The sequence below is a fragment of the Stigmatopora argus genome, chromosome 6 (assembly GCF_051989625.1).
Source record: "Stigmatopora argus isolate UIUO_Sarg chromosome 6, RoL_Sarg_1.0, whole genome shotgun sequence".
NCBI lineage: Eukaryota > Metazoa > Chordata > Actinopteri > Syngnathiformes > Syngnathidae > Stigmatopora > Stigmatopora argus.
Window position 1 is genome coordinate 10517692 of NC_135392.1, and position 16548 is coordinate 10534239.

Genomic DNA, 16548 nt, shown 5'->3' on the forward strand with positions numbered 1-16548 from the left:
TGCTAAGGATCGTTGATATAAAAGTGCATACACATTTGAGTTGAATATCCTTGCTTGGATCTTTGATATCATACCAAATAAATGCCATTGTGAAGTATAGTAATTCCATAGACTGAATAGCAATTCCTCTTATGCCCTTCACCAATAGCTACTGACCCTACAGATCATAACTCACAATAGTGACTGGATATATAGGATGGAGGCTATTTCAGGGAACAAAAATATTGCTGCTTTTACCTTCTGTCCTCTTATACTGACGGTGAAGAGGTTGATTTAATAAAACCCCAAATTAAACCGAAATTTAAAAGCCAGCTATATGAACTTGGGTATGAGTACTGGACAAAAGTATGCGTGAACAGGGATCCCAAATAAAGAAAACTTTAATTACAGTTAAGAGCAAACTACATTTAGTTTTATTGTGTAAAACTTGGCTTGATATTCAAGAGTGGCTCTCGTGACTAATGAACGCTGGCCCGCAGTTTGATATGATTTCAGCTGAGCCGGGCAGAACTAACGGGCAGTATTATAAGAGAGGAGGGGAATACATTTATAATGAAGTGTAATAGCAGTCACAGATAACCAAAAGGCAAGTAAATGCAGATTCCTTGAACTTCATTAGAGGCAAGAAGTCAGACAGGATCTCGAAACTTCATAAGCAAGTGACAATTACAACTTTCCTATCGTAATGTATTAATACGAATTGATAGTAGACATATTATACGGCATCCAAACAGGTGTGCACCAATAGGCATACATATACACTGCATCTCCAGTACATACTATATGAGCATAAATAAGTGACTATGAATACAAAACAGTAAAACAGAAGTAATTACAATCATTCATCCAATCATTTTCCATACCACTTATCGTCACAAGGGTGCTGGAGCCTATTCAAGCTAACTTCGGGCACCAGGCGGGGGACATCATGAATTGGTGGCCAGGCAATTGCATGAATACAATCATTTTAATCTATATACAGTACTTGATGGAATCTAAGACAAATGAATAAATCTTGAAGAGGAATTCTGTCATTTTAGGCTCACCATTCCTCACACACTGTTAAAATTTATTTTACAATATGCACTTCTACTTCCTCTATTCAGTCTGATGGTTTTAAAGGTCGTGATTTCTTCTTATAAATATCACCATGAAATAGCTATTTAATTAGCCAAAAGGTATCTTGCAGCAGATTAATAGAAAGAAATAGTTTGTCCAAGGAGCTGATATCCCATTCAGTGCCTTTAAGTCTCCGTAATCCTTCTCAAAAATGGCCTACTTGTACTATGTGGGGGTGTGTGATTTGTGTGCTTTCACATTGACGTGTCAGAATCTTAGCGACGTACATAGTAAGAGAGAAGCAAATCAGTTATAACATAAAGTAGACTTTGTATCTACGTATTCTTGGACAAATCCTACACTTGATGACATCTGGGTGAATTTTCCCCAAATTACTAAGGGTTTATCCTTGAAAATATGCCATGATATCCAGGTTACTTCAAGAACCCAGATACAGGAGGGGAGGTAGCACCTAAATAAAACAACTAAGCTCACATTGACAGAATAAGACCCTTGAAAAGGTGCATGTGTGTGTGTGCTCGTGTGTGTCCCTGAAGATAACAAGTGGCATCTCTTGCCCTGCTTCCCAGCGAGGCTGTCTCTAAGCTGTGCTAATCGATTGGCGAAGGAGGAAAAAGGGCGAGCTTTAATGTGTTGCATGTGAAGGATTTACTGGAGAGCAGAGCCTCGGAATCAATGGACTAGAAAATGCATCATTAGGACAGTGTCAAACACCACACCCCGCCCCCCATCCAACACACAACCGAAACTCATTCACTCCCCCTTTCTCCTCTAGTATTCGTCCAGTGAGGTTTGGACTTAAGTGCACGTGAGGTTTCAATCGTCACGTTGTTAAGTACAGCAGTACACAAAAAAATGTGGTCTTTAAGACAAAGGGGCTTCAGACCACAAACACACACTTGTTTAAAAAAAACTCCTTCGTAAAATTGCAAGTGTGTGCGTGCTCGTGCTGGTGTCCCAAATATCATGGCCAGACAAATTGGCATATCTTACCTCAGCCATTTTGTCAGGAAATGTTTGAGTGACCCATTTTTAGCTTTTCCATGAATAATTAAATTTTGAATGAATCCTGAGGTGAACTCCTTACCTTGATCTTTTTGGTGAAGATTGAACAGTTCAACAATTGTAAAGCAGCATGGATATTGGTGGGCTTTTATAATATTTCTGCCAAACTCATTCAGGCTGTTTAGTATTTCCCACAGGAACATTTTACTGATCACATCTGTCTTTGCCTTCTCACAAATAAATCATCATTCTATTTGGAAATGATTTCTCCGAAAGGGCTGCTGGGATAAAGATAGACCAAAATAGCACGGTATCAACAGCGAACAATGAATGACATTGTTCTAGTGATGGTGTGCATGATTTAAATCTCAAATGACTTTGTGTTTTGGAATTTCTTAGTGAAAATTATACACTATAGCTGATGAAGCATTGTCGTTTTTAGAGTGTACTACTCTTATAAAGAAAATGCTGACTTGATGGTAGAAAGTTAAAGGCAGATGTGTGTGAAGACATTTTGTGTCTCTATTTATTGGAAGTTTTCCAGAACTGATACCCACAACACTCTCATTTTTCCTTGTCCTCTGCACTGGTTTCACAAGCTTATTTTGTTGTCTGACTCATAGCTTCACTCCACGGTCAAGGTATGTGACTTTTTATGAGCCAGGGAGGGAGTGTGCCTTTTACTGTAAATCCACTCATTCAGCATCCCAGGCATTTAAATTAAAAGAACGGCATTACAACAAACTGAAATTGGTCTATCTCCGACGTGCTTTTATAGGTTCTCCATCGCACAGACCAAATGCGGTTATGCGGGACTAATGTGATTTTATTCTGTGTATTCATGGAAGGATTGTTACGATATGACTGCAGTGTTTCCTGGTCATGCTGCTTTTTACAATGTGCCTTCCAAGCCCTTTTTAATTTTTTTTTCTTTTTTTATGAATGGCCCCAATTGTCTCATTCAAGAAACCCCTGAACTAAAGTGATGACTCAGCTACCACCTGGACTTTGACACCTTCTATAATGCTGTATTTTCCCACCCCCTATGATCTGAATCTGCTAAATGGGACTACAACAAGCCATTATAACACAAAAAAATTCCCTTTTATCTAAATAAAACCTTTGTAATATTTCATAATATATACTTGCTCGTCCTAATGAGAAAATAAAAAACTTTGTTGTGTCAAGACCAGAAATTTGGTTTTACATTAATGCCATTTCTGACTTCTTGTGCGTTTTCTAACAGGCACAATATACTGACCCAGTCACGATACACAACATATCGAACACTTTGATCAGAGCAGGATATACATCTTATTGTAATTTTTTTTTTAATAGTGATTTCTTTAGCATGGTTAATTTATGATCATCACATGTAACCTTAAATATATTCATGTACAGGCAGTAGTCGTTACTTCATTTTCCAAACCGCTCATTCTTACAAGGGTCATGGTAGGCACATTCACTCTTTATTATCGGTATGATTGAGCCAGAGAGAAATTTTCGAGCTAACTCAGAGAAAGAAAAACACAGCTAGGCGGGTCACCAATAAAAGTAGATTATTCTAATTCGTCATAGGTGCAATTTGAATCTTAAATTCATCTAAAAAAACATTGTGATATGGGAGGAAACCAAGAGAAGCACAAGGAGAATAGGCAAACCAGACGTGGATCTCCTAACTGTGAGGCAAATATGCTACCTGAAACACCCAGTGCTTTCAAAACCATACAAACTGGAACGATAAAAAACAAACTTTAGATTACAACGCAACATTAAAACTGTAACTTTCCTTCCCTGACCCAATTAGAGGCCGATAAAGAGATGAATGTACGGTATATGTCAGAAAGCCAAGTCGAGGGTCGGGCCCATTACTCAAAAGTCTGCGAGTGGGGAAATCAGATGTGTCAGAGAGAACACAAAGTCTGGGGCATGGGAGCGCTCCCCCGTCTTGTCCCCTGGGTAAAACACTTACGGGATAAACACTCCCATTAATATTCTTCTGTGCGCCTCTTCGTTCGGCCCGCCCGTCTTCCCCTTCTCTTTCCACGTCCTATTATCCCGCCTCAGCGGACATCCCGTCCTGTCCCGTCCCATCCCGTTCTCCTTGCCAACGTGCAAGATGGAGATGAGAGGACGATCTAAACGCAGGAGGGGGAACATGAATCATTACACTTCCTGTTGTTGCATGCCGTCCGGGGGAGGAAGAGAGACGATGCCCTCCGGGCCCCGATTGATTCCGGAGATTTAATTGGGTTTATTAGCCAAGATGTTGGGCCCCGCCAGGAGGCTCCCAGAGGCCACCGGCTTCCTCCTTCCCACCCCCATTCCTTCTCTTCTGAAGGAGAAATCCTGCGTAATTGTTTTCCCTCCATCTTCTGTGTCATTGTCAGATGGGTCCTGCGGGATTATTAGCAACCCCGGGTCCCTCAATAATTCATCCAGAGCTATTTATACACAGATGGAGAGTCCTCTAAAGTCTCCCCCAGTGAGCTTATCTGACGTTGAGACAGACAGAGGGAGAGTGAGAGAGGAGATGGAGAGAAACAGGGCTACAAAGGGAATGTAGGCGAGCGATAGACGGAGAGAAAATGGGAGTGACACACAAAGACAGTAAGAAGGATGGAGAGAGGCAATCACGAAAAGAAATGCAAAGAAGAGCAAAGCGAGTGTGACAGTGAATAAAAGACCAAGAGCCAGCGAGAGCAACAACGTTTTAGGTAGACACAATGACAACGTTTGTAGGGTTTCAAGGAGAAACTCTGCCTTGCCAAAGCGAACAAAAGCACCATCCCGGGAATAGCATACCCTCACAGAACACTTTAATGGATTTTAATCTTCTCCCCCCCCTCCTTTTCCGCATTTAACACAATTAGGATGTTTGCAAAGCTAACATGGACCACTAGTCACTCGCCATGGAGGAAGGACGCATGAAAGACATTCGGCATTTCCATACCTAGAGTAAACACGCTTATCCGTCCTCTACAACGTGTCAATGACTAAAACCAACAAACCCTTCTCCAGCCATTTCTTAAATCACATTATAATTTGCCAACATCCCATTAGCAAGTACAGCATAATAAATGGTTGCTAATCCCAGATCAGGATGGATGATGGCAAGCAGGAAGACAGACCCCCTAAAAGCTACCTGCCTTTACCAGGGAACACATTCAAACTTTTTGTTGTTGTCTGAAACAAAACAAACATTGAGGGAATATCATTTAAAAGCCTATTAGTAGTTGGTTCGGTAGATTTATATAATTTAGATACGAACCATAATTAATGAGGACTCGCAATCAATAAATTTATAAAAAGACTATGTAGAAACAGACAATTTGAATCAAATGTGCTAAAATCTGACATGATATCCTTACAAAGTTTCAACCAATCTGAAATAACATTTTAATTGTAGAAGAATTGTTTGAATAATATAATATAACTGTCCAATTTGCTTTGCTTTTTAGATGGCAGACTGGCATGTAAGCAAAATTGCAACCATATCCATTCCATAGTCAACCCACTACAGGTGACATAAGGGATAATATTATGCTTAGTACAGTTCTTCTCCAACGCTTTTACAAACTTGTGGGAACTGCGTTCAGTGTATTCCGTCTACTTCAATTTGATGGACCTTTTGAGCATCTGAGAATTCCTTTGTCACTCAAGTCAAGTCAATGGTATTATTTAATGCCACTCTACATCAGACAATTAGCTCAAGGCACTGGCAGGTTTAGAATCATGCTCCCCATGCGTTAAAGAAAGCCAAGTGAACTCCACTTGAGCACGCACCATAGAAAAGGGAGGCTGGGACACCTGCCTCGAAAGAAGAAACTATGAGTGTGCGTGGGGTATGGAAGTGTCTGTCTCTACTGCGGGTCAAGTTGGTGCTGTGACAGAGATGGATAGAGTACAAAGATATAGAAAAAACAGGGATCTGAGAGGACCTACAAAAAAACAACATCTAGCATATGATGTTCACCACCTATCCTGCATTTGTTGTGCTTCTGTGTGGGTTTTGCTCTTTCAGGTGTGAGGCCAGGGCAAAAACACAATGCCTATTACAAGGTGCTCATAAGCATATGCTGTTTTATCTGTTTGTTTTGGCAGGGGAGTGAAAGAAGAGAGTTGACAAAACCACACCTACTTCTGTCAATAATCATTATTATTTCTTTTAAACTGTGACTAAAAGTAAAATGTTCTGGCAGAGCCCTGGTGGCAAAACATTGAATTTATTTGTTGTTGTGAACCTTAATAAAGGGATCACTTGAGAATTACTTATTGAATAGCTTTCAAAAATGTATTGTATCCCCTCAATGTAATTCATTGTCGAAATCATTTTCCTTATTTTGTGGTGCATTTGATCTGTGGGTTGATGATGTAAACTCTCTTTTTCAATTTCAGCAGTTGTGGTTGTAATATTTTGAAACATGATGCTGGAAGCCATCTTTCTCATTTTTGTTGTGCTGTGCAATGAGAGTGTGTCTACATTTTATTGATGAATAAGCTGTAAAGGAATCGCTCTCTCCCACATGCACACAAATACACTCAAATTGGAGCTCCAGGGAAACCAAATTTATCAAATATTGACTGCTCAGAGTGATGTGGCTGCAAACACACACATGCCCCCACCAGACACGCACACATAAACACACACATCTGTCTATAAACTCCTTGGAATTATTGAACACCATCTCCAGACCACGTGACTGAAAAACCAAGTTAATAGACATTGCTTCATTGGGAACCTTTGAAGAGGAAATATCTCAGAAGCCATTAAATTGCCATCGTTCAATAATTTTATGATGGCTTTCTGTCCAGATCTTTCCCTGCTTCATTTGTGATTTGCAGGAGCACTCCAAATGTTTGAGCACTAACCCAGCTGAGCCCAAACACCAACTAAATGAGCTCACTAGATGAAGAATGCAAATGTATAAGACCCTATTTATTTTTATACACATATGCAAAATTCAAGATTGTACGATTTCCTTTCATCTGAGGTCCGAAAAAGAAAGCTTGGATTAAAATCACATTATAATTAGCAATTCACAACGCTTAAATATATGCTACAAAAAAGAATCGCTACAGACCAAAATCAAGGATTTCCCAAAATGCTATTTAATTAATTAAATAATTCTTGTAGAGGTTAAATCCAAACATAAAACTTGATGACCTAGAAAAAAAAATGACCAAAGTGTGTCGCTTAACGAGTTGTGTAAGATCCTGCTAATATGGAGGGCACACTTTGCTCCTGGGGTGTCTGAGAGCGGTGGGGGTCTAATTCAGCTCCTTTCCAAAGAAGGTCATTCCCCTTTCTTGGACCATGATGGCCAGAGAGTATAGCACTTAAATCTAGCAAAATTCACCCAATAAATTACAGCAGAGGGCAGAGAGGCCAGAGCCTGGCACGGAAGTAGGCCAGAAGCCATCAATCAGCTGGGGCCACATCTGTCTCTGGGACTCCCTCAATCTTCTAGCTCTTTTCCCTGCCTCCCCCTCATATTCCCCCCTTCTCTTACCACGTGTCAATCATTGTACAATGTCCCTGGGTTGGGTTGCACCTCTTCCACAACATATTTCTTTTGGAATCCTTGCCTTTTGATATTCCCTCTTAGTGTGCACCCATCCTCTCTCTAAGTCACTTCTGTGGATCTCCCTCACCTCTTTCACGCATTCTCTTACATCACTCTCTTTCAACATTTCCCTCCGTTTTGAGCTCCCATGTCGTTTTACGCACTCTTGCACCATCTCCCTGTGCAACGATATGTTTTGCTCTATCTGCTCTCCAACCAGCACAATAGGAAAAAAGCCTTGAAGTAGCTTCCTGAATGGGATACCAAAAGCGTGGAATGATCAGGTCTGATGAGTATAGTTGCAGTATAGAAGCAAATAGAAGATTTTGGGGGAAAAAAGCTCATAGCACTTGGGTACGCATCAAACATTTTGCATTATGAAAAAAAATCATAGTTGTTATGAAAGGCAGAAATTAGAAAGCTGTTGTGAGTTAGTAACATCACATTTTCTTTTTGGATCTGCCAAAGAGGAGCCATATTTTAAATGAAGGATGCTGACTCTGGGAGTCAAAAACTGCAACGTGTTCTCACTTGCAGTGAGTAGAACAGCCCATAAAAAAGAAGTATATATTTTTAAGCCAATGCATTTCTACCTAGTTGAGTTCTGCAAAACACATGTTACATAAATGATGGAAAGCAATCACCACTGTTGGACTGCAGACATGCTACAAAGGAAATGTGACATTTTCCTCCCTTTTTTGGGCTATTTAGTAGTGCTTGTTTTTTTTAAATGCACATTTTAAGTGCCTCTCAACTTAATTTAGAGAATAGGGTCAAGCCTGACTCACTTTGTCTCAAACCAAGGCATAGACATCTTTTATGACATTTGAAATCTAAACCCCTGAAAATGTCTGCCTGACTTACGATACAAGTACAATATCCTGAACTGCCCTTGATTTCTGAATAATTGAATGGGATCTTTGGAGAGCCATAACCCTCATCCCTACCTTCCTTTTACAAGTCATCGTAGTGCATTTTTAATTGTAGACATGAAATAAGTATGAAGGGAGATGGTTAGAAAGTACGTAGATTGAATTTGTGAGTCTTAAATCTGGCACTGCTTGGTATAAAGGATTGGAAATGCATCCTATACATTCCAAGATGGCTAAATATGAGAGTGGGACAATTGATTGTACATGCACAGAGGTCTTTGACATGCATTCTGTCCTTGTCAAATACTTTGCAGTACAAAATACATCCAATCCTGATTCAGGTACACAGTAATACTATATCACTGTATCACTCTGGGATACATTTGCCACCATTTATGGAAATTACACAAAGGAAATTTGAGTGTCCCAAAAAAAACATTATCATGAAAACTTTGTTAAAGAAAAATGAGGACATTTATTAGAATGAAGTCAAAAATGGATGCATTAGATCCAGTACTAAACAAATGCATGACATACGGGGCAGAAAGTACAACTAGAATTATTGCACACTGGACGTGAATTAATGGGCCACTGACACTGTTAGCAGTGACAATATTAAGGTCTATTTTTCATATTACTGCTGTGTCATGCTGCTATTTCCTCATGCAAAGCTTCTGCAGTGCAGGGTTGCAGCAAGTGCTAAATTCATGTGCATAGTGAGGGCTCCATTTGCGCTTGCACGTTAAATATTAATATTCCTATTAAACATAGACAGTTACAATTGAGCATTCCTTTTTAAATGGGAAGCCTGCACACGTCTACCCTCCGCGGTATAATCACACGTACTGTCTATTGGAAGCATATACTACATATAAAAAGATGGGGGACATGCATGATAAATGTTTAATGAAATATTATAAGAAAATAGAACAGAGAGACAGACAAAGGCACATACACACAAGCATACATATCACCGTGACCATAATATACGAGCTAACATAAAACCTGCAGGATGTATTTTGATTAAAAGAAAATACAGAGATTCTATTCCAAGGGTAAAACAGCAGTTTTCACTGCTGCAAAGAGAATATGAAGAAAATTCTCTCGATATAAAGCGAGATAACAAGATAGGTGCCGGGAATGGAATATGCCGTATAAACAAAAGAACAAGTCATAATTACTGCATTCCAGTTGTTCTCAACGAGTTTTGGAGAATCGATTTTGCAACGTACGTTTGGCAATCTTAAGTAATTTAAAACACATTGCGTGTTTAAACTCACAATATTTGCAATACAGACTCAAATCGATGCAATCAGTCAGAACAAAGGTAAAACTAAAAAACAACTCGTAAGACTTTCCCAAATTTTCCAAGTATTGCACGCATTGTTTGAACAACTGTCCACCGGTACTGCAGACAGGCGCACTACAAGCATGGTTTAGAATCACAAAGGAGGGGGAAAAAGCCTACCGAAGGAGTTAAACTCAAAGATAATACATGTGATGTAAGAGCTTGAGAAATAGGACAAATCTAAACGTGAAGCATTTGTAAAAAAATGCAGTTTTATTCCATCGACTAAAAGATTCAACCAACACTACTATGGGAAAGTAAGACAGAAGCTATATGGAATACTACTAAAGTCTAAATATTGATAAAACATGGATTTTACTTTAAAACGGCTCTGGGCTATTGGTTGAGCCGTTTATGTGTGCATAAAAAACAGTGTAACATTTGCACAGTAGGCTGTATAAAACTAATAAACCAGTTTAAAAAAAAGAAAAGAGGGGCAAAAAAGGCTCTATCTATCAGCATCTGCTCTCCACAGGTCAGAACTGCCATCCACTGAGACCCGTGCCTTTGCCAAGTAGAGACATTAAGTACACACTAATGCACAAGTATACACTCGGACACTGAGGGATCCCTGAACTCTTAACATTAAATGTTTTCTGTGGGTAAATTAAGTGGGTTCCGAGGATAATTTCATTCAGAAATTGAATTCTCCTAAAGCCACACTTTTAAAAATGCGCAACATGTGGACACTAAGTCTTTATTCTAGTTTACTATGGTAAGGTAACAATGAGTGAAATCTTCAAAAGGGGAAATGAGCAGATATTACTTTTCACCAAGCTGTTAGCTTACCATAGAATGGTTTGAAAAACATGCTTAATATTTGAATCAGGAGCTCAAAGTCCAAGGAAGACATCATTACATTTGGGCATGATGATTTTTTTTCAACCATTGAAAAGGTGCTCCCTCAAGACCAGAGTGCCACAAATCGGCTTTACACATGCATAGTTGACAATTTATCAACTTTGCTCAAAGTCTTTGTTCTATATTGTTTTGATATACTTGATATGCACGCAGTATTTGGTATTGTCTTTTCTGAACTCTGTCATCACTTTGCACTGTTTGCATCGTGTACATTATGTCAATGTCAGTGATTTTGATGAATGGGGCACTGATATCACATATATACGAAGGACCCTGTTGCCTGGCAAGGTTTCATCTCTCCATTTCTGCTGTTAGCATACATAAAGCATGAAGCATATACTTCTTCAAAAGAGCACAACTATCTCACTGTCGCCAGTATGGACACCTGAGGTATGTCTCCCTTTTTTACAAATTAATTTGAACTATTTCCTGTTATGGCACCCCATGCTTTTCACCCTCCCGACACTTGTAAACTATTCCACTGTGGGCCTGGTGAGAGCTGGGTGGCGCTGCTGGTTAAGTGTACATTTGTAAGTAGCGACATCCTCTGTGACACATGTTGCAGTCCTCCCTCAAAAACACCCCGAATCGATAGTGATGCATCTTGATAGAAACAGGGCACAATGTGAAATATGAGCGTGCATTGAAAAAGAAGCTGAGTGTAGTATTATGGGAGGAGTCCCCCACACCCCCATCAACAAACACACCCACACAGATCTCAAAGCTAATGCAAGAGGAGATAGAAAAAGATCCCACAGAGAGGATGATGCAACTGGAGTGAAATTTTTTGTCCGGAACGCATGCTGCATTAACATAGACCTGCAGGACAAACACTTAGCACACACACACACACACACACACACACACATGCACACACACATTTGCAAACACACACTGACTTTTTGTTCGAAGGCAAATTTGGTTTTATCCCCCTTTCTGCAGATGGTACTTCTCTAATGGTAGCCTGTAACATCTAATTGCTTGCAATAAAACACAGCATGAGTCTTTCATGTTTTTGGCATCGTGACTTGCTGGTCTTAACAAACATGATATTCCTGTTAATATGTTCGTCTCATTCTTCTTTGATATATTCGGGTAGAAAAAAAGGGAATATTTCAAAACATTTAGCCATTTAGTTGTATATATGCAATTCCCTTTATGACTGACTGGCACTGATTGTAGCAGCCTTCTATAGCAATGTGTTTGTAGTATGGATAAACATCTAAACAACCATACGCACTAACAATCACAGCAACACCGAGAAGGAATCGATCCCACGCTGCCTACATCGGAGTCAAGCGAATAAGACAATGTTTATTCATTAAATTTTTTATACCATCACACATTTAGTTAACTTTAGTTAATCAAATGCGGATATTGACTTACAGTTCTAATCTTTCAATAATGAGTTGTTTTTTTCTAAGGAAACAAACAGTGAGTCTGTTAACATCACTCAGCGGGTCGGCAGTGACTGGATACCCCCAAACGTAATGAAGTCTTAACAGCATTTAGTTTCAATGGCTTTGCAACGCCGATAGAATGAGCCCATAAACCAGCATTTACTCATCGATTTACTGCTACGATTTCACAATAACATATTACATGATAACCAATCAGTCAAGGGTCACAAACATACTTGCAGATAGTTGTGTTTTCAGAGAGGATATAACAAGAATTTACTTTTAAATAGGCTTAGGCTGCATGTCGGCTGAACAATTGTACGCACAATCCTGTTGAATGGTGGTTGTAATTACGTCCCCACTTTACCGTGGATACATTTTGTTTCCAAAGAGAGGCACATGCTTTGGAGGCTTCCTCTGCGTGCTAACTATGTCTCTCAGCCCGCTGTGCTTGGTAGCTGCAGCAGCAGAGGCAGCAGCAGCAGCAGCCGGTGACCATTATAAATGGCCTCTATTAGCATGGCTCAGTCGCAGAGGGGAGAGAAATAAAATCATTGAGAGAATGTAGGCCTGCACTGGTGTCCCAGCGCCGACTCCCAGAGTCTGCAGACCTCTGTCCCCCCACAACCCTCCCTTCCTCTCAGCCCTCTGTTCCAAGGGGACAGAATCCTAAAGACTAGATTACCAGTGATACATGGAGTCATTATGGAGAGGGTTATGGCAATAGTATCACAGGCACAGCTGACAATGGCTATAATAGGGGGCTTTTTTCTTCAGCAGTAGCATTACCATAGGGAAGCCTGCTTCTTTGGGCTTGTTGATACTGTAGAACAGGATAAGCAACATTTATTACCTGCAGTAGCAGGAAAAAAAGCTCCAGATCAGTGAGCTGAAACAGATCTTATTTCTTTGTAAAAGTGCCTCCTTGTTAAGTTAAATGGGGCCAACAGTATCCCAATGTGTGGCACTACATCGTTAGTGATGACACCACTAAGTAGAGTGTGTCCTTCTTTGTTTTTTTCCTCAAGGGAAATAGCATGAACAATGTGGAAACACACGCAACATGCATACACGGTTTCTACTCGATAGTCAATAGTATATATACATTTAGGACTACTGCGTAGGGGAAGAAAATTAAGATAGTGGGAATAAATTTGATGAAAAGAATCGAAAGATATTTGAATGTTTCAAGGGCAGTTCACAAACTTTTGGTAAGGGCTTGAACAAGAAAAATAGCAAGTGCAAATGGAAAATTTCAAGTGCATCAATTCTACAAAAACAAATCAGTCACACTACGATGAGACAAAAGCAAATAGTATCACATGAGTTTATGAGTAGAAGGCTTTGTGATAAATAATAAATAGCTTAAAACACATTGAATAAATGATTCCGGTTCTGTGAGCCGTCTATTGTTGAGTCACTTATTTGTGACATTTGTACTCACTCATCGCTAATTTGGAATACTTTTAGAAAATGTGACTGTAAGATTTTTTTAGTTCTAAGAGGGGAATGAGAGTGAGTCAGGCAGTAGCTAGTGCCTGGAGCTAGTTAAAATATGAGCGCAGCAGGGACTCGCTAATGAAAGTGAGAAGCTGTGCTGTATATCGGAGTGAGGAGACACTTTTTAGAATCAGCTGGTGAGCCAATTGTATAGTTGTAGGGACACTGGTGATTAACTGTCCGACGGGGAGGTCTCTATACAGCCGTTCCATTAATAAAATATACCCCCAATGCACACTGTCCTGCTGTGTCGCTTTTTTTCTCCCATGCCTACAGACCTTTTAAAATATTTTTAATTTATTAATTCACTTCGCCACAAAGCATCTGACAAAATGTTTACAGTGCAGTTTGAAAGCAGCTTTAAGAAAAGTGATGGTTATTTTTTTTTTGGTTCTTAATGCACTTTGTTCCACTGGGAGATGTCCTGCAGGTACAGTGGATCAATTACTGACCTCTCATTAAATGGTGATTTGCCTTCCCCAAGAGAGAAGAAAATAAAGTACAAGTGGGAGGTACCATCATTCCTGTTGCATCTAAACAAAGACCGGCTATTATTATTACACATTAAAGGCCATGTCCAACCAGTTGGATACATTTGACATCATTTAATGAGCCATTAAGTTAAAGCATCTTAATTAATAGCCACCGTTAAGTGAATCCATTCACCGTTTCATTGTAATCAGCGACATTTTAGAGATGTTTTCTTTTTTTTAAAGTAAAAAGTAAACGGCTAATTATGGTCCTACTTTAGTTGTACAAAAACGGCACGGACTGCGCACACACACACCCATACACACAAACACACACATCCACACAAACACACACACCCACCCACACATCCACACACACACATCCACACACACACACACACATCCACACACACACACACACACACACACATCCCCACACACACACATCCCCACACACACACATCCCCACACACACACATCCCCACACACACACATCCCCACACACACACATCCCCACACACACACATCCCCACACACACACATCCCCCCACACACACATCCCCACACACACACATCCCCACACACACACATCCCCACACACACACATCCCCACACACACACATCCCCACACACACACATCCCCACACACACATCCCCACACACACATCCCCACACACACATCCCCACACACACATCCCCACACACATCCACACACACACATCCACACACACACACATCCACACACACACATCCACACACAAACATCCACACACACACATCCACACACAAACATCCACACACACACACACACACGTCCACACACACACGCGCACACCCATACACACACCCATACCCTTACACCCCCCCCCACACGCACGCCCACACACATCCCCCCACACACACAAATCCCCCCCCCCACACACACACGCACGCCCACACACACGTCCACACACACGTCCACACACACACGCGCACACCCATACACCCCCCCCCCCCCCCCACGCACGCTCACACACACGTCCACACACAAATCCACACACACACGCGCACACCCATACACACACAACCCCCCCGCACACACAGCACAGTGCTGCGGGCAATCAAAAACAGCCTGCGGCTATTTGCAACATGAAAACGTGAGATTAATCGCCTGGATTTTGGTGAAGTGAGAGCAAGCAAGTTTCCAACAGCAGTGCAATGCAGACAACCTAACAGCAAACCGACACACATCCACGTTGTCGTGACTCCCGTTTTGGGACACTCTTTACGCTGACACACATTTGCTCACAAAGCCTCGGAATGGAGAAATTCACCGATGCACAACGAACGACAAGTCATCTATGGTTTCCCCCAAAACGCATGACAGATGACAAACCCAAAGGGTCCACGGGCTCATCACCCACCTTTGTGCATGCCCGTGAAGCGGTCCTTGAGCACCGTGAGCTCGTAGATCTTGCCAAACTCCTCGAAGAGGGGTCGCAGGTCCTTCTCGTCCAGGTTGCGGGGGATCTGACCGATGAAGAGTTTGATGGCATCGTGATCTTTCATGGGGATGGTGGCCAGACAACCCGCCGGGCTGTGGTTGTGGCTTAATCCGTTCACTAGCCCGTTGGTGCTGGCGGAGACCACCCCGACCCCGACCCCGACGTGTGCACCGTGCACCGCGGCGTCCACCTGCCCGTTGGTTAAAGTTGCCATCTTCTTTCGGACCGGCCAGCGAGTTGAGTGAGGGTTGCTTGCAACAGCAGAAGACGGCGATGATGGTCGAGGTGGTGGTGGTGGGGGTGGATAATAAAAAAAGGCAAGCAAGGTGCGAGTCTTGGTCAAAATTTGAGCCGCGCCACAGCTGATTGGTTTCTCGCCCTAAAGCCAATATTTACATTGATGGGAAAACACATGTAGCGTGCGGCCAAGTCGCATATCAGAAACGTGATACCGCTTTGGTCCCGACGGAGGCTTTTGCTTGCTTCTGCTAAGTCCTACTCTCAAAGTCGTTCATTGATATAATAAAAGAGAAGAAACGCACAGAGAGACGGGAGTTTAGAGAGATAGAAGAGAGAGAGAGAGAGCCAGAGAGAGAGAGAAAGAGAGAGAGCTAGATAGAGAGGGGGGAGGTAGAGAAGAGAGAGAGAGCGTGTTCACTGCCTATTTACACCCACGTTCCCCCATCCCAGCTTCTTGGCACCCTTTTATTTTTTATTTTTTTATTTATTTTTGCATTTGAGTCGCTATGGGTGTCTTCTCGGTTTAAACGAGCGGGACTGACCCAACCTCTGCCACTAGGGTGGGGAGGTTTCAGCATAAAACTCGCTGACATGGTGGCTGATGTGAAAGACAGCTTTGCTACTCTCCCCCCTTTTTCTTACGAGAAGAGGAAATAGTACATTCCACGGAGGGGAGAGGGTCTATAAATAGAGAAATATAGCTGAAAACGGTCCTTTGTGC

The 16548-nt window shown here is 41.4% G+C and overlaps 1 protein-coding gene across 7 annotated transcripts in view; it reads right to left on the reverse strand.

Annotated features, from left to right (window-relative positions):
- The window catches only part of celf4 (CUGBP, Elav-like family member 4), a 72278-nt gene extending 56066 nt beyond the window's left edge, over positions 1-16212 (reverse strand). For 4 of the 7 annotated variants that reach the window (XM_077602099.1, XM_077602103.1, XM_077602102.1 and 1 more), the window contains exon 1: positions 15507-16210. In XM_077602099.1, the coding sequence (XP_077458225.1) occupies positions 15507-15801 (295 nt within the window). In that variant the 5' untranslated portion in view covers positions 15802-16210. Of the gene's footprint in view, positions 1-15506 lie in introns of all 7 variants that reach the window. The other 3 variants (XM_077602098.1, XM_077602097.1, XM_077602104.1) reach the window with 2 other exon arrangements.
- Positions 16213-16548: the final 336 nt, after the last annotated feature.